The sequence below is a fragment of the Myotis yumanensis genome, unplaced genomic scaffold, assembly GCF_028538775.1.
Source record: "Myotis yumanensis isolate MYYU_CA2020_CCGP unplaced genomic scaffold, mMyoYum1.0.hap1 SCAF_9, whole genome shotgun sequence".
NCBI lineage: Eukaryota > Metazoa > Chordata > Mammalia > Chiroptera > Vespertilionidae > Myotis > Myotis yumanensis.
In genome coordinates this window covers 45411778-45437369 of record NW_027223760.1, presented here as the reverse complement: position 1 = coordinate 45437369, position 25592 = coordinate 45411778, and the positions used below count along the sequence as shown (strand labels likewise).

Genomic DNA, 25592 nt, shown 5'->3' with positions numbered 1-25592 from the left:
TATGAGGGGCGGAGGAAGAGGAGAAGGGAGGAGGAAGTAGAAGATGGGCCTAGTGGGGTGTTGGAGCCTAGTGGGTGATTATTTCTTATCTGATAATGAACGTGGATTCTATGCATGTCTTCCCAACTCTGCATTTAGTAGCATCATGCTGGTAGCTTGGAATTGGTCATAGTGATATGCAAATTGGCAAACACTACAAGTGAGGGCTCCCGCCCCCATGAAGAGCTGGTTGTTATACATTGACCCGTAACTGCTAAGTATACCCTATGGGCCTAGAATCTAGACAAATTCCAGTGAGTCTTCCTAAGAAAACGGGTTATTTTACCTCTCAGCCCTGGACAAAAACTCAACTTTGTGGTTTCCTGGGTGGAATGGGGTTTGGTGGGAACGGAGATAGGCTATGGGAACCTCAGAATGGCACACAGACACACATACTACTCTACATTCAGCATTAAGGCATCCACCCCCTATTCTTTGGCAAGATACCTCCACCACAAAGGAAAGAAAACACTTCCCCCCTCCCCTCTCCTCTTCCCCACTAAAGAAGTGAAGTAGCATAGAGTTTGCTTTGCATGTTTATATATGAAAAGAAAACCATCTGTTTCTTTATTTTTATTGTTTACCTCATGACTAACATTTGCTTTTTATAACAGAGATAACTTATTTTACTTTCACCGACATATTTGTTGCTAATGTTTTTGTGCCCGGTATTTATATATACTCATGATAATAATATCCTGAGTCCCTACTCCACTCCATCCATATGCTTTGGGTAGGGTTGGCAGACTTCTGGCTCTGGGAGTAGGCGGTACTCAAATCTGGCCAAAGTCATGGTGAATGGCTCAGGAATGGGCAGACAGCCAGTCAGGGGCCCCAATATGCAGAGGCAGTTGCAGGACTGTTGAGAGACAGGCATGCACTTTTCTATACTGGACATGAACCTGGGAGAACATACTCCAGGAGCTGCTAGGGAAGGAGAAGGTCCTACCCCCAGAGTTTCCGTCCTTAGATCCAACAATGCCACTAGTCTTAATTATTCCTAGATTTGATAGCTACAGAGTCTATCTATTCAAGTTTTTTCCCTTCTTTTTTGGGGGGTGCTTACATCAGTTGGAATAATTCATATGCAACTGATGAGTCTTAACTGATACAATATGTTTCACAAATTCAGTTGAAAGTATTAGTAATCTTTCCAAAAAAATTGTTGACCACCCTTCTGTTGCTATATGTTGATATTTTCAATAAATTATATGTGCTTGCTTTTATTTTTTATAGTATTTTACTAAAATATTTCTTCTAAAATATATTTTACATTTGTATATAAAGACATATTTCACTAAAAATTACATGCAGAATTTATCTCAAAAAGTCTCTAGAGCATTTATGTAGGAACAGTCTTTGGATCATCTGCAGGTTTTACTGCTTTCACCCTTTGTAAGGCTCCTCCTCGAACAGGAAGTTTTTTAAGAGCAATATCGGTATCAGCCAGAGGTCCTCCCACTAATCGGGCAGGAGTGCTCTCCACTGCTACGACCCGTCCAGAGAGCACCTAAAAAAGCAAAAGGTCAATATCTAAGAGTCCATTTAGCACACTTTTCCATAGGTGAAAAACTCATTCATCTTTTAGCTTATTTTGGAAACAACACAAAACATACATATAAGTAACTGGGAGGCAGCATGACCTATTGGAGAGATAAGGGCTTCAGAGCCAGGCAAGTGGGCATGAATTCTACTTCTACCGCTTATTAGCTTTGCAATCAGGGCCAAATTATGTCTAGAAGAGGACACCAGGAACACTGGGTTACGGCATGAATCTATTTGCCAGGCAAAGGAGGCACTGCACATTTTCTGATAAAGAGATGTAGAGCTATCATCTGACTAGTGTTTGCAGCAGTTCCGTGGGAGTCCTGGAGGCCTGGGTCCAGTCTAAACCAGCCCTGGGTGAGGGTGGAGGTACCTTAAAGACAAACATGCCTTCACTATATGAAAATTGAAGAGCAAAAAGAAAAAATATGGGACAGATCCCATGGAAATAACCCTGGGGACTAAATTAGATATCTACTAAGAAAAGTAATGGAGAAAAAAAAATCTTACCGTTGTGTTAAGGCCTTTAATATCTGTCTGGTGAAATATTGCATTTGCTGGTCGTTCACCGTATCTAGTGGATTCAATAGCCTTTTCCTGAAGTTTTTTTGCTTTCTGAAGATTTTTAAATTAGAAAGAAAATAACCTTGCTATTAAAGCATTAACGATGATATTTACAATGAAGGATACAATTTATATTTAATTATGTCTGGCTGCTTCTGTTTTATTAGTTAGCACTGGAATCTGCTAATCATTTAGGCTAAGAAGGTAGTTATTAGCAAGTTGTGTCATTTGTACATTGCAGAATACACCAGTAACCTAAAAACATTACTGAGATTTCCAGAAATACTGGTCATATACCAAGAAGTAAAGCAGGCCCTAGAGAAATCAGGCTCAATTTTTAATGCATAACTGAATAAGTTACTGAATTTATATCAGGTGATGTGTGTTTTCAAAGTATTTTGCATAAATTAAATACTAATTTAGTACACTTAAATGTTTCAAGCATTTAGAATAATATCAGTTATATAATTTGTTGTGGTTATAATCAAGCTCAATATTTGAGTCACTAGAACAGGTGAAATTTGAGGTAACCAATGGTCTGCTCGGAAAAGGCTGATTTTCATTACCAGCATATTTCATAAGTAACGTTGGGAAGAACTTTCAGTGAAAAGGGGGAGACACGGTACATTGAATAAGTGTGTTCTTAGCTTTGCTCTTGCTACCTTAATATGGTTCCACTATTTTCTTTTTTTTTTTTTTTTTTGTAATTTAAGTAAGTATTTTTATGGTTCCACTATTTTCGTGGATTAACATAACATGTAACAATTGCATATCTAGAGGAAGATTTATAACATTACATAACAGTCTTTTCCAAGTGTTAATGGAAAATATGGATAAAGTTAACAAGATTTTGGAAACCCATGGTGCTTTTCATATATTTCAAGTGAATAATTAGCATTATAAATGTTTTAATTTTTAGCTTATAGTTGAAGCAGCTTCCAAATGGGTGTTTATCTCAAATTCTCATTGAACCTTTAATATTATGTTTCTTTTGGTGGTCACCGAGGGGAAACATCCTTGGGGGAGAGAATAATATGGACAATTATTTTTTCTGTCCTTCACTCTGCTTCTTACAGAACAAATCAATGAATAAGAAGGCTCGAAGAGAAAGCAGAATTTCATTTCTGGCTAACCATCATCTCTTTTACGTAAGCCAGAAACACCACCCTTGCTTCCACTGCTAAGTCAAATAAAACTCAGAGTGGCATCTCTGTAATGGTGAAAATTCAGTTTCAGTTATCATCCTAAATTGCATATGAGGATCTACTAGTGTTAGTACTCTACAAGAAGATCAACAGAAAAAGATGAATGAATATTTATTCCTGGAAACGGTGTCAGAGTTAGCTATTTGTTGTGGTTATCATAATATTTCAAAAATCCTACCTTTAAAGTTTTAGCATTTGATGTTCTAGCCAAGAAGTTTTCCCATGATTTATTAGCCAGTTCTCTTTGCTTGTGTGTGGCTTGTATCTGAAATGAGAAAGATAGTTAAGAGTTCCAGTTTTTATGAAAGAATACCAAAGGGATTGAAATCCCTCCTTTTGAAGGAACACCTAGTTTTTGCCAAGGTAAATTTTAAAGGTTAACTAGCAAAAGGATTAGAGTAATCATAAAGTTAACAACTTAAAAATAAAAGTCTTAAAATGAAAAAAAATCCTTCTTTCATTGTGTCTAGGGTTTGAACTGCTTTCCCCAAAATGTAATATAAGACTGTTGTTATAAACATACAAAATATAAAAATAACAACAATTGCCCTGGCCAGTGTGGCTCAGTTGGTTGGGCATCGTCCTGTGCACAGAGAGGTAGCTGTTTAGATTCTCGGTCAGGGCCCGTACTTGGGTTGCAGGCTGGATCCTAGAAGGGATCATACAGGAGGCATCTGATCGATGGGACGCTTTCAGATAGATGTTTCTCTCTTCTCCCTTCCTCTCTCTCTCTAAAAATCAATAAACTACTCTTTAAAAAACAAAAAAACAACCACCACCATCAATTCACAGCAAGATTGATTGTTTTACATGATTATCACTTATGAAGATGGATAATATATGAATGACCCAACAACAAATTCACAGGAGAAAATAGGTTCCTGCTGCCACTGATAAGAGTTCATCAAAGATTATCTTGGTAAAATTAGCTCTAATCTTTAACTGCAACAAGACCAGCAATTGCGTGAAAGTGCTGAGTTGTTGTGGTGATGCAGTCTAGGGAGGTAACTGCTCACAAACTGCGAAAACTATCCTTCTCAACACGCCCCCCACTGACTATACAGTCAGAGGACATGTGCCCCTGCTTGGTGTAAAATACACTAAGTTTCAACCATAAACCAAGGGTGTTTAATTAAATAACTGCTAAAAAAAATAAGTGGGGTCAGAGCCAAGCGAACAAATCAACAATAACCAACATATCAACAATAGCTAGTCTACAGAGCAGACATTCTGTCACTCAACAGAACTAATGAGGCAGCAGATCTTCCAATAGGGCTACCCCACTTATGAGCAAATAAACAGGGTAATGTGGCAGCATCCACACAATAAAAAATTTTAACAAATAAAATTTTCAAGCAAGGAGGTGTCTCAAACAGCAGAATTCATAGGTGGACGCAGAGTTCCACTAGGCTGAAGCGATAAATGTGAATAGTTAACGTGAAAAGAGCAGGCAATAGAAAACACTCTGGAAATGACCTTAGAGGGCTTTAAATATTTAATGGGAGTCATACAGGATAGCCAAGTGTAAGTGGGCATCTACATCATCTTTGCATTCTGTGGACAAGTAAATTTAAACAGCCACTTAACCTCTTTGCTCCAAAGCTTCTGATGTGTTCGTTTCCCACCTGTGTAAAGCTTTAACAGGGGTCCTCAAACTATGGCCCGTGGGCCACATGCAAATACAAATGTTGTATTTGTTCCCGTTTTGTTTTTTTACTTCAAATAAGATATGTGCAGTGTGCATAGGAATTTGTTCATAGTTTTTTTTTTAAACTATAGTCCAGTCCTCCAATGGTCTGAGGGACAGTGAACTGGCCCCCTGTTTAAAAAGTTTGGGGACCCCTGCTTTAGGAGAATGGCTTATATTTTTCTGATTAGGTGAAGTCAGAGACCCGTCTATCTCTGGACTCACAGAATGCTCATAGTGCTTAGGCACTGAAGAGAGGATATGCCTGTGGCTGGCACACCAGTAAGGGCTTATCACAGAGTGAGGGGTGAGGGCCAATGTTCTCAGTGAGGTTATATATTTATAGTCGCAAAGATACACTGTTGTCAGAATTAGCTAAATGTATACACTCAAATAGCCAACCATTTTTGGAATTCTGTTTGACATTTCAAAAAAGAGAAGTGTCTTTACCTTTTGAAAGGTAAGCCTGTAGAAATCAAATTATAATGCCATAAAATAGCATTGAATATAGTAATGGAATATCTTAAGCTCTTAACTCCATGGTGTCTTTTAAAAATTGTACAAACACAGTGAAAGTAACAAGGAGAGAAAAACTACAAATAACTTCAAGTGCTGAAACGTTCACAAGTAAGGCAATATACCCTTGGAGGACTTCCACTAGTTCATACAATGAAATTAACTTGTGCCTCAATGGTATCCGTGGCTTACTTTTGCATATACTTTTTGTTCATCTTGCACATCCTGGCGGGCTTGGATTTCAACCATGTCGTACTGCAGGGAAGCAACCATCTTTCCAACGTTTTCTGAAGCCGTTAAAATGGCTTGCAAAACACGTCTGTCTGTAGTGACCGGTCTTAAGTTTTCTAATTTCATTTCTTCATAAATTTCATTCCATATTTCTCCAATCTGTTATAACAAAGTTTAAGTTTAAAAAAGTCAAATTAACAAAAAATAAAAGATACAATTTTAGGTAATACTTTATTGTGATTGTTGTTCCAAAGTTAACACGTACTGAACCAGCTTTTCCTAACTTACTCCTTAGGCATGAGTTAAGTGCCCTGGGGGTGATTTGGAGCACCAGTTACATTTGAGTATTCAGAAATCAAGGATACAGTATTCATGGATGAGGCTCCACTACCTAGGTCTCGTTCATTGTCATCATCCCTGCCCTCTGGTTATCCTCACTCTTTTCACAGCTGCAGAAACTGCTGCTTTAGTCTCATCCTCTTGAACTACTGATGTTCTTTTTCCTAAAGCTTTATACTGAAGGACGAGTCATGCTGAACTTACAGGACAATGACCATGGGAATTCCTGGGACCCTACCACCTAGCTACCCTGAGAAACAGGGCCCTGCCCCTTGCCTTCTTGCTAAAGCGTCACTGAATCTCAAGCTCTTAACTCCATGTTCCTATCGCATATTCTGGGCCGTTGGAAATTAATGTGCTTGAGTACGTTTAAATTTAAAGAAAAATTTATATATCCAGGACAGAGATAAAAATTAAGTCACCTTTTCATTTGAAAATAGAGGTTTATTCATTTACGACATTCAAACACAGTATACTTGCATTAGTAGAAGAAATGTTTACTTGAACAGACTCCCCTGAAACTTCAAAAGCATTTATTTACCAAAAATATAACCAGCAAGGTAAGCAACCTATCCTTGAACTGACATTTGATATCACATAAAGTAATGATAAAAGAATACTTTAATAAGTATTAATTTATTTTAATAAGCAATAACTCATTTAACTCTAGCTCCAAATGATCTATAAAGAAAAGAAATTATATTTTACACATTCTATTAGGCTTCTGAATAGCTCTATCTCAGTAAGAGCCATTTTCTTTTATAAGCTCACCAGAGGCCCAGTGCACAAAATTCATAAACCGGAAGGGTCCCCAGGCCTGGCGGGCAATCAGGGCCGATCGGGGGCTTCCGGCTGCTGGCCGGAGCCTTCCTTCCCCCGGCTGCCAGATGCCAGGTGGGACCTTCCTTTGTTCCGAGCCACTCCCTGGTGGTCAGTGCACCTCATAGCGGGCGGTTGAGCTCCCGGTAGGTTGAATTCCCAAGGGGAAATTTGCATGTTAGCTTTTTATTATATAGGATAGTGGATGAAATCTTATCCCACAGAAAATATAGAATCAATTTTTGTTATGTCTTTTGAATAGTATCAGATGCAAAATGGAAAATGAACATTGCACAGTTTGGGTGACTGCTCACAATTACAAACAGAAAATTTATTTCCCAATTGGCTTTTTTGCCATATGAGGTTTTAATAATAAGGTTAAGAAGGTACTCACTTTAAAATCAAGATATCTATGTATGATACAAAGGGTCACAAAATCTTCAGTAGAGAGGCCAGGTAAATTTTCAAAATCTAAACGAAGATTATATAGAGAGAATTACTTTAACAGAGCACGTGATCCCAACACACACACACAATTAAAACAGTGCAAGTTCCTTTTGAATTCATCTTGACTTATGAAAAAGTTACTTCTATGAGCTTCTGACTTCTTATTGCCAGGCCATCCTTACGTACTCATTAAAGAGGAATAGTTTCTGTGCTTTGGTCAGACTATGGTAATATTCTTTTAGAACCCCCAAAAATGAGGACTTTTTCCTTAGTCAGAAGCAGGACTAAAAAAAACCCCTCAGGTGACTCAGAATTCTTGTGTTGATCCTAGTTATCCAAACTGACTGCCTTTAATTTGATTGATCAGGGTGTAGCCTGGACATTGGGAAAACAATGGAACATGCATTTATCAGTATAAAGGAACTTTTGTTCATCATGTTTGAAAAACGGGTTCCAAAGCAAAAGCAATATACATACTTAGCAAAACAGAGAGGCTTTTGTGAATCTGACAAGTAGCTTCTTACCTAGTTTGCCCAACACAGCATAAATTTTTGCTCTAATGTTTTCTGCAACGTCCATAACTGCAAAGGTCGGGCAGTTAGCAGGCATTGGCATGATTTTTTGCTCTACTTGAAAACTAGTAAATAGAGGTTTCCTTGTATCTAATCAATAGATGTCGTGAAAACATAGAGAGACAGATAAAAACAGTAGTAAATGAATATGTAATTTTGAGATTTTAGTCCAGACATCATAAAACAGTGGTTCTCAACCTTCCTAATGCCGTGACCTTTTAATACAGTTCTTCATGTTGTGGTGACCCCCAATTTCATTGTTACAAATTGAACATAATTAAAGCATAGTGATTAATCACAAAAACAATATGCAATTATATATGTGTTTTCTGATGGTCTTAGGCGACCCCTGTGAAAGAGTCGTTCGACCCCCAAAGGGATCTCGACCCACAGGTTGAGAAATGCTGTCATAAAATATTTCAGAACATTATAACACATTAAAATAGTGCCTTGTACATTGTTACTCTTTTTTTTTTTAAAAAAAAACACATATATATTTTTGTTGATTTCAGAGAGGAGGGGAGAGGTAGAGAGAGAAGCATCAATGATGACAGAATCATTTATCCACTGCCTCCTGCATGCCCCACACTAGGGATCGAGCCTGTAACCCAGGCACATGCCATGACCTGGAATCAAACTGTATGGTTCATAGATTGACACTCAACCACTGAGCTACACTGACTGGGGGGCATGGTTATTCTTTTGAAAGCATCAGTAATCAGTGATTTCTTCCCCATTCTATGGCAAAACTTATAGCTTTAATTTTTATTATTTATGTAAGATATAAACATTTCACAAAATTACTTTTTAAAAGTGAAATTCTTGCCCTGGCCAGGTGGCTCAGCTGGCTGGAGCATCATCCTGTACACCAAAAGGTTGCAAGTTCAATTCCTGGTTAGAGCACATTCCTAGGTTGCACGTTTGATCCCCAATTGGGGCATGTACAAGAGGCAAAATTGATGTTTCTCTCTCACATCGATGTTTCTCTCCATTCCTTTCTCTCTAAAAAAATCAATAAAAAACATATCCTCGGGTGAGGATTAAAAAAATAAAAAGTGAAACTCTTATGTAATTTTTCTAATTTTGAAATCCAGATTTTGAACAATGTCAATTTAACAGTGATGTACTCTCCTTTGCTTTTGGTTTCTATATGTGTATTATGATATATAACTATTTTATGATATTATAGATCAAAACTCATAAATAATAAAATCAGATTGAAGATAGAAATCATCAGAAATTAAAGGGAGCCCTAGCAGATTTGGCTCAGTGGATAGAACATCAGCCCATGGACTGAAGGGTCCCGGGTTCAATTCCAGTAAAGGGCATGGACCTCAGTTGCAGGGTTCATTGGTAATTGATATGTCTCTCACATTGATGCTTTTCTCTTTCTGTTTCTCCCCCTTGTTCCATTCTCTCTCTAAAAAAAAAATAAAAAAAATCAATGGAAAAATATCGTCGGGTGAGGATTAACAAAACAATAAAAAGGAAAGTATTTTCATTTAAAAATAAATAATACTGAGTTTAGATGAAACCATAATAAGAATATTCAGAGATTTAGAAAATGTAATGTAGCATTATAGAGTAGATAAATGAACTATAAATTCTAATACTATAAACTTCATTGACTTAGAATCTAGTAACTAAAATTTATAAAACTTTTGATTTATTTTTATTTAAAAAAGTAAGTTTCTTCACAAAAAAGTAAATTATATAAATATAAAGCAACAACAATGTACAAAATACTATAAAAATTGTTTTCAAGCACTCTATTTACATCCCACATTTTATTGGTAATGAAATATTACTGAATCTATTGGTAAAAGCAGGTAACCCAAGGAAACTTCTTTAGGAAGTAATTTTTTTCAAGTTAAAGTAGATGATAAAATAGCATTTCCTGAAATTTTTCTATAAAAACATGATTCTACTACTACTATCCTTAGTTTTCTTCCAATCATTCAGAATTTATGATGGCAAGATGTGCAAACACCTGTGAAAAGAACTTTAAACAAAGGGATGAAAATCTTTATACGTTCCTAATATCTTATTTTTTCTTTTTTTAAAATCAAATTTATTGGGCTAACATTACATAAGTTAATAATAACATTATATAAGTAACTAATAACATCATATAACCTTCAAGTTTACAATTCTGTAATACATCATTTGCATCTCGTGTTGTGTGCTCACCACCCAAAGTCTCGTCTCCTTCTGTCACCATGTATTTGACCCCCTTTACTCTATCTTCCCCCACCCCTCTTCCCTCTGGTAATTACCATATTGTTATCTGTGTCTATTACTTTCCTAATCTTTATAAGATATTTTAAACAATGGATCTAATTGCTTGTACTAACGATTATAAATACACTCACCAATAATCATCCCGCGTTTATCACGTAGTACTCCTAGTTCTCTTTCTTCCTTTCTCCACAATTTAATCAAAAGGCTGGCAGCTGTTTGGTCCTTCTTCCCTCGCCAAGCATTGACGTGAACCGGGGTTTTGGGATTATCACAAAATTCAACCATTATTGCAAGTATTAGACTACAGAATTTTTTTTGGTCCAACTTTTATAAGGGAACAGAAAAAGAAAATGTTGCCATAAATATTAAGAACTATTACGTTAAAAAAGGAGAAACATTTGTATTAATTAGTGCTTCCTCTAAAGGATTGCCTTACAAAAGTGAAACTCTACCTAAGTATGATCTGTGCTAATTTCCTGTTAAAATAGAAGCCAATTGTAATGAATACATTTTAAAACATTAGGAATTAAAAAGAAGAAAAAGAAAAAGATTAAATATAATTCTAATGTTGTTACAAACATACATCATGACCTAAAATGAAACTGACAGATTGACAAGGAAAAAGGGAGAGTGCAAAAATAAGTAAAGATGTTTATTTTAGGTGGAGCCAGGTCAACAGTGCTGTATATAAGTCACTGGAACAATAGGGTCTTTCCAATTTACATGCTTTAAGGTGTGTAAAGACTCATAACAGCTATAACCTCATTGTTACTAAGAGAAGTAGTGATGGTAATTGCAAGCGGTAGTCACATCTACACTAATAAAAGAGAAACATGGTAATTAGCGTACGACCGCTACCCTTCCCATTGACTAATCAGCATATCCTTATGCAAATTAACTGTCAGCCAAGATGGCGGCCAGCAGCCATGCACTGAAGTGAAGAGGGAGGCTTGCTTGCTCCAGTGACTGCAAACTCCAACGTTCCCCACCTGAATTGCCGGCCTCTCAGCTGCAACTCTAAGCAACTATGTTGCAAATATAGAAGCTAAACAAAACCCTAGAAACCGGCTTTCAGTCAGCCGGGCTTCAGCCAGCCGGACCGCAACATTGTATCAAATACAGAAGGTAAAGGCCAGAAACCTGCTTTCAGCAGCGAGGCCTCAGAGCTAAAGCTGGCCCAGAATAGAAAAAAAGAAAAAAGAAAAAAAGGAGCAGTTGGGAGCTTCAGTCATCCGCCAGCCTGAAAACGGCCCTCAGCCCCTCATCCAGACTGGCCAGGCACCCCAGTGGGGACCCCTACCCTGATCCAGGACACCCTTCAGGGCAAACCAGCTGGCCCCCACCCATGCACCAGGCCTCTATTCTATATAGTAAAAGGGTAATATGCCTCCCAGCACCGGGATCAGTGGAGCAGCAAGGCTCCCGGCACCGGGATCAGCGTGACAGGGGGCAGCGCCCAAACCCCCTGATCGGCCCTGCTCTGTGGATGATAGAGGGTGGCGCCCCAACCCCCCTCCACGGGCCTTGCTCTGTGTGTGACAGGGTAGAGCCATAACCTCCCCATTGGCCCTGCCCTGAGTGTGACAGGGTGCAGCGCCCCAACCCCTTGATCCACCCTGCTCTGTGTGTGACAGGGGGCAGTGCCCCAGCTACCCTATCAGCCCTGCTCTGTGCGTGACAGGGGGGAACTCTCCAACCCCCTGATCGACAATGCTCTGTGTGACAGGGGGCAGCGCCCCAACCCCCTGATCGGCCCTGCTCTGTGCATGACAGGGGGTGGAGCCGCAACCTCCCCATCGACCCTGCCTTGAGTGTGACAGGGGGCGGTGCCCCAACCCCCCAATCGGCCCTACCATGAGCGTGACTGAGGGTGGCACCCGATCCGCCCTGCTCTGTGCATGACAGGGGGTGGAGCCCCAACTCCCCAATCGGCCCTGCTCTGAGCCTGACCAGGGGCTGCACCTAGGGATTGGGCGTGCCCTCTGCCACCTGGGAGCAGGCCTAAGCCAGCACGTCGTTATCTCCTGAGGGGTCCCAGACTTTGAGAGGGCACAGGCCGGGCTGGGGGACCACCCCCCCCCGAGTGCACAAATTTTTGTGCACCGGGCCTCTAGTATGAAAATAATTCAAAATGAGGTGTAATTTTGTATTTTGAACATCTGCATCCATAAAAGAAAATTATCAAGCATATTCCCTTTGTTTTGTGAGAACTAGTTTGCAGCAAAGCAAAATGTAGGCAGAGAGAAGCAATCCACAGCAATGGCCTCCACAGAGTGATGGTTTCTGTGTAGAATATATGGTATTGATTAACTCTTACAGTATACTGCTGATAGAATAGCAAAGGAAACATAACCTGTGGTTCCAATTATAATGATCATTTCCTCTTCTATTACATGAAGGATAATAACATTTACCTACTTTAGAGAGTTATTATGATGAGTCATATGAGACTGCCTGTCACATAGTAAACTCTCAATAATATTTAACCACTATTAGCAATTATTATTACACACTGAATACATATTTTAGCTGATTACATTAAGCAGAACTCTCAATACAATGAATTTTTTATTTCTGTACTTCACTTTTAGAAGGGCTGGGGTTAATATAAAAACTTCATTAAAAATGTTTGTAATTGTAATTTAACTTGACTGGTTTAAACTACATTAAGCACAATCGAGTAATTATATTCATAATAGTGGAAAATACATGCATAGTTTCTGAAACATCTAACTAATGTTACAATAACACTGTGTGTATATATGAATATAAAGTGTATATACATATGCATGTGCACATGGATGCATACCTACACACATCACTCATCCTCCTCCCAACAGTGCATGAGGTAAGTATCTCTGTTTTGAGGAAGTTGATATCAGAGAAAAGTGACTTATCCAGTTACACAGCCAACAAGTATTGGCTTCCAGCCTATGCTCACAGTCACTGTACTATATGACCTGTCCTACCGGCCTTTGTACCTTTCCATCAAAGAAACCCTAACGGCAAAGGAGCGTGAACACAAGGGAGAAATGTCTTTGAAGTCTTGTATATAATTTTAAATATTAATATAAAACTTAAGTATTTAATCTATGGATACATGTTTAATACAACTCCGCACTTCCAAATCTTTAGGAAAAAACAAGATTCCAGGAAGATGAGCCAAATTAATGTTGGGACGTTGAGGATCCCCTGACACAGCACCACGTGCCTCTGAGCATACTTGTGCTGTATTCAGAGGAATGTGGTAAGTGGTACATCGTTTAGGACCGCATTAGTAGAGGTACACATATATTCTTCTCTATATGTTCAATTTTCTGAGCATCTTAAGGGTTTCTGGTTATGATCCATTCCTGTTTATCAAGGTGGGTTTTTTTTAAATAATTATTATTTATTTTTGTTTGTAATGCTTTATAGCTAATGAATTTGCTCTCTCATCTCTAGTGTCAACTAATTTCCTTTATTTTATTATTATTTTTTAATCCTCACCTGAGGATATTTTTTCCATTGATTTTTAGAAAAACTGAAAGAGAGAGGATGGGGAGAGAAAGAGAGAGAAACATCAATGCGAGAGAGACACATTGATTGGTTGCCCTCTTCTCCTCCACTCCCCTGCAACACTCCCCCATCAGGACTGGAGAACCTGCAACCAAGGTATGTGCCCTTGACTGGGAATTGAACCTATGACCCTTCGGTCTGCAGGCCAACACTCCAACCACCAAGACAAATCAGCCAGGGCTAATTTTCTTTTATTTATTTATCATTTTTCCTAGTTGAGTTTTTAATGTGTGTGTGTGTGTGTGTACATATATGTATATAAATACACATATTTAAAATTGATTTAAAAAATAAAATTGATTTTAGAGAAAGGGAGAGGGAGAGACAGAAATATCAATGGTGAGAGAGAATCATTCATTTGATTTTCCTCCTGCATGTCCCCTCCTGGGGATCCAGCCATAACCCTGGCATGTGCCATAGCTGGGAATTGAACTACGACCTCCTGGTTCATGGGTCAACGTTCAACCACTGAACCACACCAGCCAGGCAAAAAAATATTTTTCTAGCCGTAACCGGTTTGGCTCAGTGGATAGAGCATTGGCCTGTGGACTGAGAGGTCCTAGGTTCGATTCCGGTCAAGGGCATGTACCTTGGTTGCGGGCACATCCCCAGTAGGGGGTGTGCAGGAGGCAGCTGATCGATGTTTCTCTCTCATCGATGTTTCTAACTCTCTGTCCCTTTCCCTTCCTCTCTGTAAAAAATCAATAAAATATATATTTAAAAAAATATATCTTTCTATTACAATTTACATTCAACTATTTTTCTTTCAGAGAGATAAAAGAACACAAATAATGTTAGTATCTTTGCTAAATCAAAGCAGGTTTGTTATTCTGTTAATAAAATCAGGAATGGTGGCAATCAACAGTGACATAGCTAAAACTCTGTGAGTTTTATTAAAACAAAATTATACTTTCCCACCCCCACATCATCTTGACTGTGAACTCACTCATAAATGAGACCAGTGGGGGGTTACTTTGAGGATACATGAGGGTCCTTGCCTTTCTTCACAGCTGCTAAGTGGCAACCGTCTTTCCTGGAAGGTTGCTCACTCCTGCTTATTCTGTAAAATGCTCCATGACACACTAGCTTCTTCACATTCCCTACACATTATACACAGTTCTTTAAAAATGCTGATCTTCACTCCTTTCTCTAATTGGCCCTTAACTTTTTAAAAAATATATATTTTATTGATTTTTTACAGAGAGGAAGGGAGAGGGATAGAGAGTTAGAAACATCGATGAGAGAGAAACATCGATCAGCTGCCTCCTGCACACCCACGACTGGGGATGTGCCCGCAACCAAGGTACATGCCCTTGACCAGAATCGAACCCGGGACTCCTCAGTCCGCAGGCCAATGCTCTATCCACTGAGCCAAACCGGTCAGGGCTTGGCCCTTAACTTTTTTTTTTTATTTTAAATATATTTTATTGATTTTCCACAGAGAGGAAGGGAGAGAGATAGAGAGTTAGAAACATCGATGAGAGAGAAACATCGATCAGCTGCCTCCTGCACATCCCCTACTGGGGACGTGCCTGCAACCCAGGTACATGCCCTTCACCGGAATCGAACCTGGGACCTTTCAGTCCGCAGGCTGACGCTCTATCCACTGAGCCAAACCGGTTTTGGCTGGCCCTTAACTTTTAATACTAAGAGATGAAGCTAGAATTTATTAAACTATTACAGGTTTTGATAGTCTAGCACTTCACATACTGTTTCTTTAAAGATTGCTGGGGAAAATAGCCCATAAAACAAATTTTCTGTTGCCATGGGTTTAGAAACACTGTCCTAAATAAACTGATTTCTTTATTGGAGTGATTTTCAGAGCCTTTAACATGTAAATGAATATAAATATCCAAAAGGGATTTTGCTTAAAACAAACACTTAAATATTTTGGGGGCCCATTTAATTGCAAAATAATGTTTTGTGGTACTCAGTTTGGGAAGGGTTAATAAAGACGTTTTTGGTTTGTTTTACAACTGTTTTAATCATACTTACTGCCAATAAATCCAAAAGGAGAAAAATGCCTTCCTTTTCAAGAAAGTAGTCCTCTAAGGGATAACAAGCCAAGATGCAGCACCTGAAATGAAAAAAAGGAAGTTATTCATTGAACAAGGATTTATTGTTAAACTCAATTTGTCCGTTTATTGTTATAAAAAAACATTTTCTTCCAAGTACTTTTCATTTCCTAAAATCAAGTAATAGTTTTACTTAAAAATTTAACTTTAAAGAGACTTTGCTAATGTAGTTTAATTTCAACTATTTTTAAACCAAGATCAATTAATTATTTTTCATAATTGCTTATAGGCTTTTCTGTAGATGCAATATGCTCCTTTGCTTTCATGGATATTATTTATTCTTAAAGATCTCCTCTGGTTTCTCTAGCAACTGTTTCTTCAAAATTTATCCATTTATTATCTCTTTCACAGTGTTGATATGTCTCATCTAATTTTTTAAAAAATAAATATATTTTTCTTGATTTCAGAGAGGAAAGGAGAGGGAGAGAGAGATAGAAACATCAATGATGAGGGAGAACTGATTGGCTGCCTCCTGTGCACGCCCTACTGGGGATCTAGCCCACAACCTCAGGCATGTGCCCTCACCAGGAATCAAACCTTGAACTACTTGGTGCTCAACCACTGAGCCACACTGACCAGGCTCTTTCTCCTTTTTAATGTAGGCATTGTAAACTTCTCTCTTAGTACTGCTTTGTCTGTACTACATAAGTTTTGGTATGTTGTATTTTCATTTTAGTTTGTCTTGAGAAATTTTCTAATTTTGTTTTTGTCTTTGATCCAATGTTTATTTCAAGAGTTTGATGTTCAATTTGAATTCATCTATGAGTTTTCCTCATTTCCTTTTGTTACTGACTTCTAGTTATTTCATTGTGATCAGAAAATATATTTGGAATGATTTCTGTCTTCTTAAATGTATTAAGACTTGTTTTGTGACCTGGCATGTGATCTAGTCTCGAGAATATTGCATGTGTGCTTATTAAAAAAACTCTGGCCCTAACCAGTTTGGCTGAGTGGATAGAGCATCAGCCTGTGGACCGAAGGGTCTCAGGTTCGATTCCGGTCAAGGGCATATACCTTGGTTGCGGGCACATCCCCAGTAGGGGGTGTGCAGGAGGCAGCTGATCGATGTTTCTCTCTCATCGATGTTTTTTTATTTTATATTTTATTGATTTTACAGAGAGAAAGGGAGAGAGATAGAGTCAGAAACATCGATGAGAGAGAAACATTGCTGCCTCCTGCACACCTCCTACTGGGGATGTGCCCGCAACCAAGGTACATGCCCCTGACCGGAATTGAACCTGGGACCCTTCAGTCCGTAGGCCGACGCTCTATCCACTGAGCCAAACCAGCCATGGCTCTCATCGATGTTTTTAACTCTCTATCCCTCTTCCTTCCTCTCTGTAGAAAATCAATAAAATATATTTTTCAAAAAACACCAAACAACAAAAAAATTCTGTCTCAAATCTTAATAATTCACTTTTGGCCACCAAATGTGTGGGCTTTCCCCCCCATACCAACTGGGTGTCCTACAATTCAATTCAATTCAATTCTGACACTATCTACCTAGAATTAGAATCAGAGGTACCAGGCTCAGTCCCACAAGACTGTACTGCCTCTGGCCCCACCTTTGATTCCAGTCCAGGTTGTTTCGGACCAACCAGCTGTATATTAGATGCGCCACCCTCCTTGGGATGGAAATCTGTTAAAGAGGCTCACAGAACTAAGGAAAACGCTGTACTCACTAGGTTACTGTTTTGTTATAAAAGCGATGGAAGAAATACAGAGGGCAAGGTAGGGAGAATCTCCATGCCCTCTCTCAGAACCTCCATGTGTTCACAAGCTACAAGTTCTTTCAGCCTCATATTTAGGGTTTTGATGTAGGCTTCATCATGGAGGCACACCTGGTTAAATCACTGACCATTGGTGACTAAACTCAATCCCCAGCCTTTCTCCCCTCCCTGGAGGTTGCAGGTGGGGGTGATATTTCCAACTCTCTAATCAATTATATGATTGGTTCCCCTGGAAACCAGCCCCCATTCTGTGTCTATCTAGGGGATTTCCAAAAATCATCTTATTAACATGAACTCAGCTGTGGTTGAAAGGGACTTGTTATGAATAGCAAAGTGTTTATTATTCTGGAGATTTTATAGGAACTGAGAATAAAAATCAAATATTACAACAACAGATCTTCCATTACTCTTATTGACTAGAAAATTACAAGTGTTTCAGGAACTCAGTACTAGCAATGGACCAAATCTATATTTCTTATTATAAATCACAATATCACAGCACTTAAAAAGAATATGTATTCTGCTGTTATTGGGTAGAATTTTCTGCACGTATTTGTTAGGTTCATTTGATCTACAGTTATCAGTTTTGTTTTTGTTTTTACAATGTGTTGCAGTGTGTCTTTCATGAATACCACCCAAATATAACTAAAGAAATATATTAAGTGTTAATGATATATAAAACTCAAGTAATTTCCTCCAGGACAAAGTCTTGTAAATTACCAGTAATCTTAAAAAAAGAAGTATTTTTTTTACCCCTAGAAATGCTACAAAGTTTGGGAAACAATATTGGTTAGGAAATACATATTCAATTGGTTTTTAACTCCTTTAAGAAAAGATGAATGAGGAATTCAACTGTCTTCCAGTATAAGAATAATACTAATAGATGCTAGTGTTTTCCCAGACCAGGCTAAAATGGAATGGGTTCAAATCACAAAAATAAGAATTTAAGTTTAGATACAAGAATTGAGTGACAGGCAAGATTACCTTCCAAAAGACATTGGTAAGTGTGTTTTGGGGACTATTAAAAAGAAAAAGGCATTGAGAGAGTTGTCTTTCTGGTGTGATTTTGAGGAAAGAAAATTGGCACGCATGACTATAGAGGTAACTTTCTTGTACTGTGATTCCATCTAATGTGGGTACAGTAATACTCACCAAATGCTGTCCAATGTACTAAAAAGAAGAACAGTATAGCCTAATCCACTCTGAAACTTCTTGGGGTCTGTTTTTATTACATGAAGAACTATATCCACTCCTTCAGTTCCAAAAATTTCCTAAGAGATTTAAAATTATTTCTTAAAATAAATAAATAATCCCTTTCTTTCCTATGTCATCCTGTCTCCTAAAACTTTTTCTATCAGATAAATACAACATTGTTAGGGAAATTGTACTTTTAATTCATTTTGTTTGTTTGTTTGTTTGTTTCTGATTGTGTACTTACTTGTTCTCAGGAATTTAGGACAAACTATTGTAAAGCTAATCATTTAAGAGAGGGCATCAATCAATAGTCCAGCTTAATGTTCCTTTATGCTTTGTGTTGTTCACCTTCTCTCTCTTTAAGAAAAATAAACCATAAGGCTTGTCCCATGATTTTCTTCCACAATATAATGAATGTAGTCAATCATCATATCAGATGAATACTAGATAGCAGCAAGTAATTGAAGAGTAAAATTCTATCATGGAAAATTTTCTAACACTCCCAAGAGAGAAACAAATATATAAATGGCAGTTAAAACATTAATAGTTTATATGACATTATTATCAGTTAATATTTATCCCCTACCAATTACCTTCCTCATTGCCTTGTTGTTCAGTTATAGTTCCCAATAAGCAAGACTGAGTATTTTTCCAGAAATACAGGAACAGAGTGGCAATATAAGGAGAAGTTGCAGCAAAGGTTGGAGCTAAGGATGCATTTGCTGTTCCTGTTCTCTCTCTCTCTCTCTAAAACCCCTCTGTTGAAACCTTCATACATTTATTTTTTTATTGATTTCAGAGAGTAGAAGGGAGATGGGGAGAGAGATAGAAAACATCAATTATGAGAGATAATCATTTTTTGGCTGCCTCCTACACGCTTCCTACTGGGGATTGACCTGCAACCCAGGCAGGTGCCCTGACCGGGAATCAAACCTGTGACTGCCTGGTTCATAGGTCGATGCTCAACCACTGAACCACGCCAGCCAGGCTATACATTTTTTATTTTCATCTTTCCAATTCTGTCTCTTGTTTTTTAAGTTTTCAATTTTTGAGACTCAGAGTTTGCTATGGAGTTAAAAAAAAAAATCAAAGGGAATTAGCTCTTTTTCCAACGTTTAGTTTTAGATTTGAACCTGATTCAAACCCCAAACAGCATTTATACTGGTACAACTCACTTAGGAAAACTGTTTACCAGTTTCTTAAAAACATACATCTACTTTATGATCCATCAACTGCACTACTATATATTTAGCCAAGAGTCATGAAAGCATGTCCACAAAAGACTAGCACAATAATGTTCATTGATGCTTCATATATAATAGTTCCAAATGGAAACAACCAAAGTGTTTTTTAATAGGGGAATGGAGAAGCAAATTTTTGATATATTTGTATAATCAAATATTATTCAGCAATATAATTAGCAATACTGATCATGCAACAACATGGATATATTTCAGAAATACGATGGCTGGATAACAGGAACCTGATATAAAAAGAGTAAATACTATGATTCCATCAATATAAAATTAAAGAATAGGCAAAACTAATCTATGGGGATAGAAATCAGAATAGTGGTTTCCTGGAGGCAAGTGGGAGGATGGTTGCTAAGGGACATGAATGAATTTTATAGGGAGGTAACAATATTCTATATTTTAACGGGGGTTTTGGTTACATGAATGTATACATTTGTCAAAATCTATTGAACTATATACTTAAGATCTATACACTTTACTAGATATAATTGTACTATAATTATAAAAAAATATTAAATCTCCATAAGATTAAAGAACACCAACATTTATGGGCACTTAATAAGAAAAAGCTCATAGTGTTAAGTGATTGGAAGGTCTAAACAAAACTTTTATTCACAGGCATACATACCTTCCTGGAATTATCATTTTCACAAAGAGCAGATAAAATAAGTAATATATCAGATTGAATTTCCAAAAGAATGGCCTCTTCCTTGTCATTAATCTTGCTTGTTGTATATTTAAATATCCCTGATATAAAAAATTAAAGAATGCAAAGTTATTGGACAGTATATATATATTTTTTTAATATATATTTTATTGATTTTAGAGAGGAAAGGAGAGGGGGAGAGAAACATCAATGATGAGAGAGAATCATTGATTGGCTGCCTCCTGCACGCCCCCCACTGGGGATCGAGCCCGCAACCCAGGCATGTGCCCTTGGCCCGCATCGAACCCGGGACCCCTCAGTCCGCAGGCCGACGCTCTGTACACTGAGCCAAACCAGCTAGGGCATGGACAGTATATTTTTATTTTAATCAATTACTGCTTTGAAATCCTTTCTTATAAAATCTCAGCTAGAGAAATCATTTTAAAAGGGGATATTTTCATTTCATAGTTGCCTAGAAGACGTAGACAGGTAATAAGTGGATTCACTGAACTCTCAATAAATCAGTATATCTATATAGAATTTCTAGTACAGAATTAATGGAGTGTCATTAGGACACCCTAACAACATAATATTTTGCTCAGTAAACAAAACCATTTAAAAATATGCAGTTTAAAGAGGTAGAATTGAGTGCCTTTGCAAATATATGACCAAAATGCCGGATAATTGCTTGCCTCATCTCTTCTTCTCATGGTTAATAGGGTCAATTTTAAGTAAAGGTGGAAGACTTCCGTAAGTATTTCTATTTTTGTTGCTTCTTTCTGCATCCTCTCCTTATGTTTATGTGAAGGAGTCTTCAACAACTTTAGGTAGCAGTATTCTCATGTCCTTTAAAATCTCTCCCTTGCTTCTAATAAAATTTTAAAAAGACTTGAAAATAGCCACTTACTTTGATGCAATGATATTCATAACAGAATTTTGCCTCAATTATTTTTTTTCTTAAAGCTCTAAGAGAGAAACAAAAGCCATTTTTTCCTCTGTTAAAGGGGTTACTGGCATTAGCAGATGGTGTGGAGCTATGTTTAAAAGTAGGACCATGGAAATCACAGCCAATCTCCATAGTTGGCTCTGAATGAAGGATTCTTGGTCCTGTGAGGATGAATTACTGTTGAGGGGTCATCCCATAGGGAGACTAGTGAGCGTGCTGGAGGCCCAGTGCTGGAGGCCGGCCATGGAGGTAAGGCCTATATGCCTTTATCAGGAGCACCTTCTAGAAATCCATGCCTACTGCCCAGAGGTCTGCTTTTTCCTTCTAGGTTATCTCATTCTCCTTCCTACCTGGGTGCAGGCATGTCACTTTCCCTGTTGTCTGAACCACATGTTATATTAACACTGAATTACTTTGTTCCTATTTCCTTTAATTCCCTGCCTTTACCCTCTGTTTGTTCTATTCTAAACCATCTGATATATTTCTTGCAGATTCCTCTTCCTAAAACAGCATTATACATATAACTTCCCTAGTAGCTTCTCATGCCTAAAGAGGATGGAGTTCAAACTCTACCATCTCCTATTCAAAACTCTTTCTAGATTGGCTCCTGACTAGACAGACAATTAAACTTGTCTTCATAAAACTCCGACTCTACTTAAGCTACCTCTGAACACGCCATCATGCATATTTTAACACCATGTCTCTGCTCAAATTTTTTACTTTCTTGAAACTAGCCCTATACCCCAATTCAATACAGGTCCCTAGTAAGATTGCCCAGCCCTCAGAAGAGGTGAAGGGATTAAGAAGTACAAATTGTGGTGAAGGCCTGGGGTAGGGGCTGGGGGCAAGCTAGAAGAGGTCAATGGGGGGAAGGGGGGACATCTGTAATACTTTCAACAATAAAGATTTTTTAAAAAGGAAGAACAAATTGGTAGTTACAAAATAGTTATGGGGATGTAAAGTACAGCATAAGGAATATAGTCAATAATACTGTAATAACTATGTATGGGGCCAGGTGGGTATTGGAAATATCAGGGGGAACACTTTGTGAAGTATGATTGTTGAACTGCTATGCTGTACACCTGAAACCAATACAGACTGAAAGGGCAACTAATGGATTGGGAGAAAATATTTTTAAATTATATATCTGATTCAGGGTTAATATCCAGAATATATAAAACTCCTAAAACTCAACAACAAAATAAGCGACTAATTTTAAAATTGGCAAAGAACTAACTAGACATTTCTCCAAAGAAGATATACAAATGGAAACAATCTCATGAAGAGATGCTCAACATCAGTAATCATTAGGGAAATGCAAATCAAAACCACAATGAGATACTACCTCCCACCACTTAGGATGGCAACTATAAAACAAGTATTGGAAAGGATGTGGAAAAACTGGAAAACTTGTGCACTGTTGGGGGGAATGTATAATGGTGCAGCCACTACAGAAAATAGTATTGCAATTCTTTTTAAAAAATTAAAAATATAATTTCCATATGATCCAGTAATTCTACTCCTGGGTATAAATCCAAAATAATTAAAATCAGGGTTTCAGAGAAATATCTGTAGACCCATGTTCATAGCAGCATTATTCACAACAGCCAAAAGGTGGAAGTAATCCAAGTCTCCATTGATAGATGGATGAATAAATGAAATGCAGTATATGCCTACAATGGAATATCATTCATCCTTTAAAGGGGAGTATTTTCTGAGTGTGCCCGTGATGCCGGATGAGGAAAACTCAACTGGCCTTGCTGGCTTTGAGGAGGATGGAGGGAGGGGACGATGAGCCACGGAATCGGGTGGCCTCTGAAAGCTGGAGGAGGCAAGGGAACGATTCTCCTCCAGACAGAAACTATCCTGCCAATACCTTGATGTTAGCCTGGTAAGATGTAAGTTAAACTTCTGGACTATAGAATTTTAAGATAATAAATCTCTGTTGTTATAAACCAACATTTTTTTAATTAATAAAATAAAAGGGAGGAAATTCTGACACGTGCTACAACATGGCTGAAGCTTAAGGTCACTATGCTAAGTGAAACATGTCAGTCAGAAAGACAAATACTGTATTATTTCACTAATTTGAGTGAAAGACCTACAGCAGTCGAATTCAAAGACACAGAAGATAGAATGGGATATGCCAGGGGCTGGGGAGACTAGCAAATTATTATTTAATGGGTACAGAGTTTCAGTTTTACAAGATCAAGAGAGTTCTGGAGATAGGTTGCAAAACAATATGAATATACTTAACACTAGTGAACTGCACACTTAAAAATGATGAAGATGTTAAATTTAACATTATATGTATTTTACAATTTAAACATTTTAAATTAAAAATAAGAATAGTAAAGATAAAAAAATGAGAGAAAAATAATTCTTCATAAAACTTGTTTTTATAATCTGTCCCTATGAAGGACATAAAATTGCTTGTATTGTCATATATATCAGGGCCAATAGCTTTCATCAGAGGTTCAGAAATCAGAAGAGGATTAAAAATAATTGTCATAAAGAAAGAGTGGGAGGAGGATATGTAGTAGGTAGAGAGCATGTTAAGAACTCAGGCTTTTCTTTCTTTCCCTCTTTTTCCTCTTACTGTCATGATTTAGGGATAATAAAAATGTCTATTTTGTTAGTAACAATGTGGCTAATAGCTTTTATCAAATAGGGAATTTGTAAGATTAGGCATATGCCTGGAACTCAGTATATGCACCCTTTCTGCACTGTATTATACCCTTGACATTATATTCAAAACCATTCACAAGCTGACTCAAATTTGCAAAGGTTTCATCTACCCATCAAGTAATTACTCTGTAATTTCCCCTTCCCCTCAACACCTGATATACAGCTTCTGGCAAGTTTATTAACCTTCTTATCTGTAAAATAGGTACGTGCACCAAGAATTATCGTGAGGATTAAATGAGGTTGTGTATTTAAAGTACTTACAACAGTGTCCTGTGCATAATAAGCACTCAATAAAGGTTAACTAGACAAAAAAACAACAAAACAAAACAAAAAAGTTTGCTCGGCTTTGAAAACTACCCCAAAACCTTTAGTTCCTATGGTATTTATTGTATTCTTATTAGTCTTAGTGATGGTGCATGGTAACATGTGCTATCTTTCTATTATATACACCTTTTCTTTTGTTCTCATAAAGGGCAAGGTCCCCATTGGCCTGCTCTGTGCCCGTCTGTAACCCCAGTGCCTACACAAAAGGTGTGTGAACATCTACATTGACAATCAGGTACTGTGTGTGGAGCACATTACTACTACAGAGCCCTCTGCTAGAGTTAGTCAGAGAAGGTCCCGCCTTTCCAACTCTCACATGGTAAAGATCAGGCTTCTTTCAAGCCAAAGGGAAAAGGCCCTAAGAAAAGAAGCCTTACTGTTGGTTTTCCCATTTCCCTACCCCTTCCCACCCAGAGAAGATGAAGACTTCTTCCTGGACAGATGGAAAATTGTATTTCCTGGGCCCCACCCAGTTAGGCTGAGGTCTTAAGACTTGCTTCTGTGCAATGGAATGTGCATGGAGTGAGAAATCTCCTTTCAGGTTTGATCATCTTAAGCAAACTCATCCATACGGTGAACGTGTTTGTCTAGCCCCACTTTCAATGCCTTTATTTTTCTACTAGTATTATTAGAGAGCACCACCCACTCCACTAATGATGGGAGGGTAGGCACTTGAACTTAACAGGCAGGAGAGTTTTTTGAATGGGCGTTTGAAATTAATCAACATCCAGCAAATTATATCACTTACTCACGAGGCAATCACTGAATATGAATATGACTAAAATAGCTCTTACATTTTTTTTCCCCTCTCTCTTACTTTTCAAAGTCAGGAAAAGTTAGGGCTGGCAGAGTATATCTTATTTAACAAAAAGTAAAAAGATGTTCTTTAGGAGTGCTGAATTTACACAAGTTGGAAATCAAGAGTCTATACTAATAATAGCCTAGGTGGTGTCACGCCCTCACGCATCACGCC

At 37.9% G+C, this 25592-nt stretch overlaps 1 protein-coding gene across 3 annotated transcripts in view; it reads right to left on the bottom strand.

The window, feature by feature from the left end:
• Positions 1-277: 277 nt before the first annotated feature.
• Positions 278-25592, bottom strand: part of CFAP69 (cilia and flagella associated protein 69) — a 60711-nt gene continuing 35396 nt past the window's right edge. For all 3 annotated transcript variants that reach the window (XM_070424211.1, XM_070424213.1, XM_070424212.1), the window contains 10 exons: positions 20644-20762; positions 18721-18839; positions 15759-15840; positions 10337-10529; positions 7917-8054; positions 7340-7416; positions 5749-5946; positions 3532-3618; positions 2095-2199; positions 278-1549 (listed from right to left, as the gene is read on the bottom strand). In XM_070424211.1, coding sequence (XP_070280312.1) covers positions 1382-1549; positions 2095-2199; positions 3532-3618; positions 5749-5946; positions 7340-7416; positions 7917-8054; positions 10337-10529; positions 15759-15840; positions 18721-18839; positions 20644-20762 — 1286 coding nt within the window. In that variant the 3' untranslated portion in view covers positions 278-1381. The remainder of the gene's footprint in view (positions 1550-2094; positions 2200-3531; positions 3619-5748; positions 5947-7339; positions 7417-7916; positions 8055-10336; positions 10530-15758; positions 15841-18720; positions 18840-20643; positions 20763-25592) is intronic.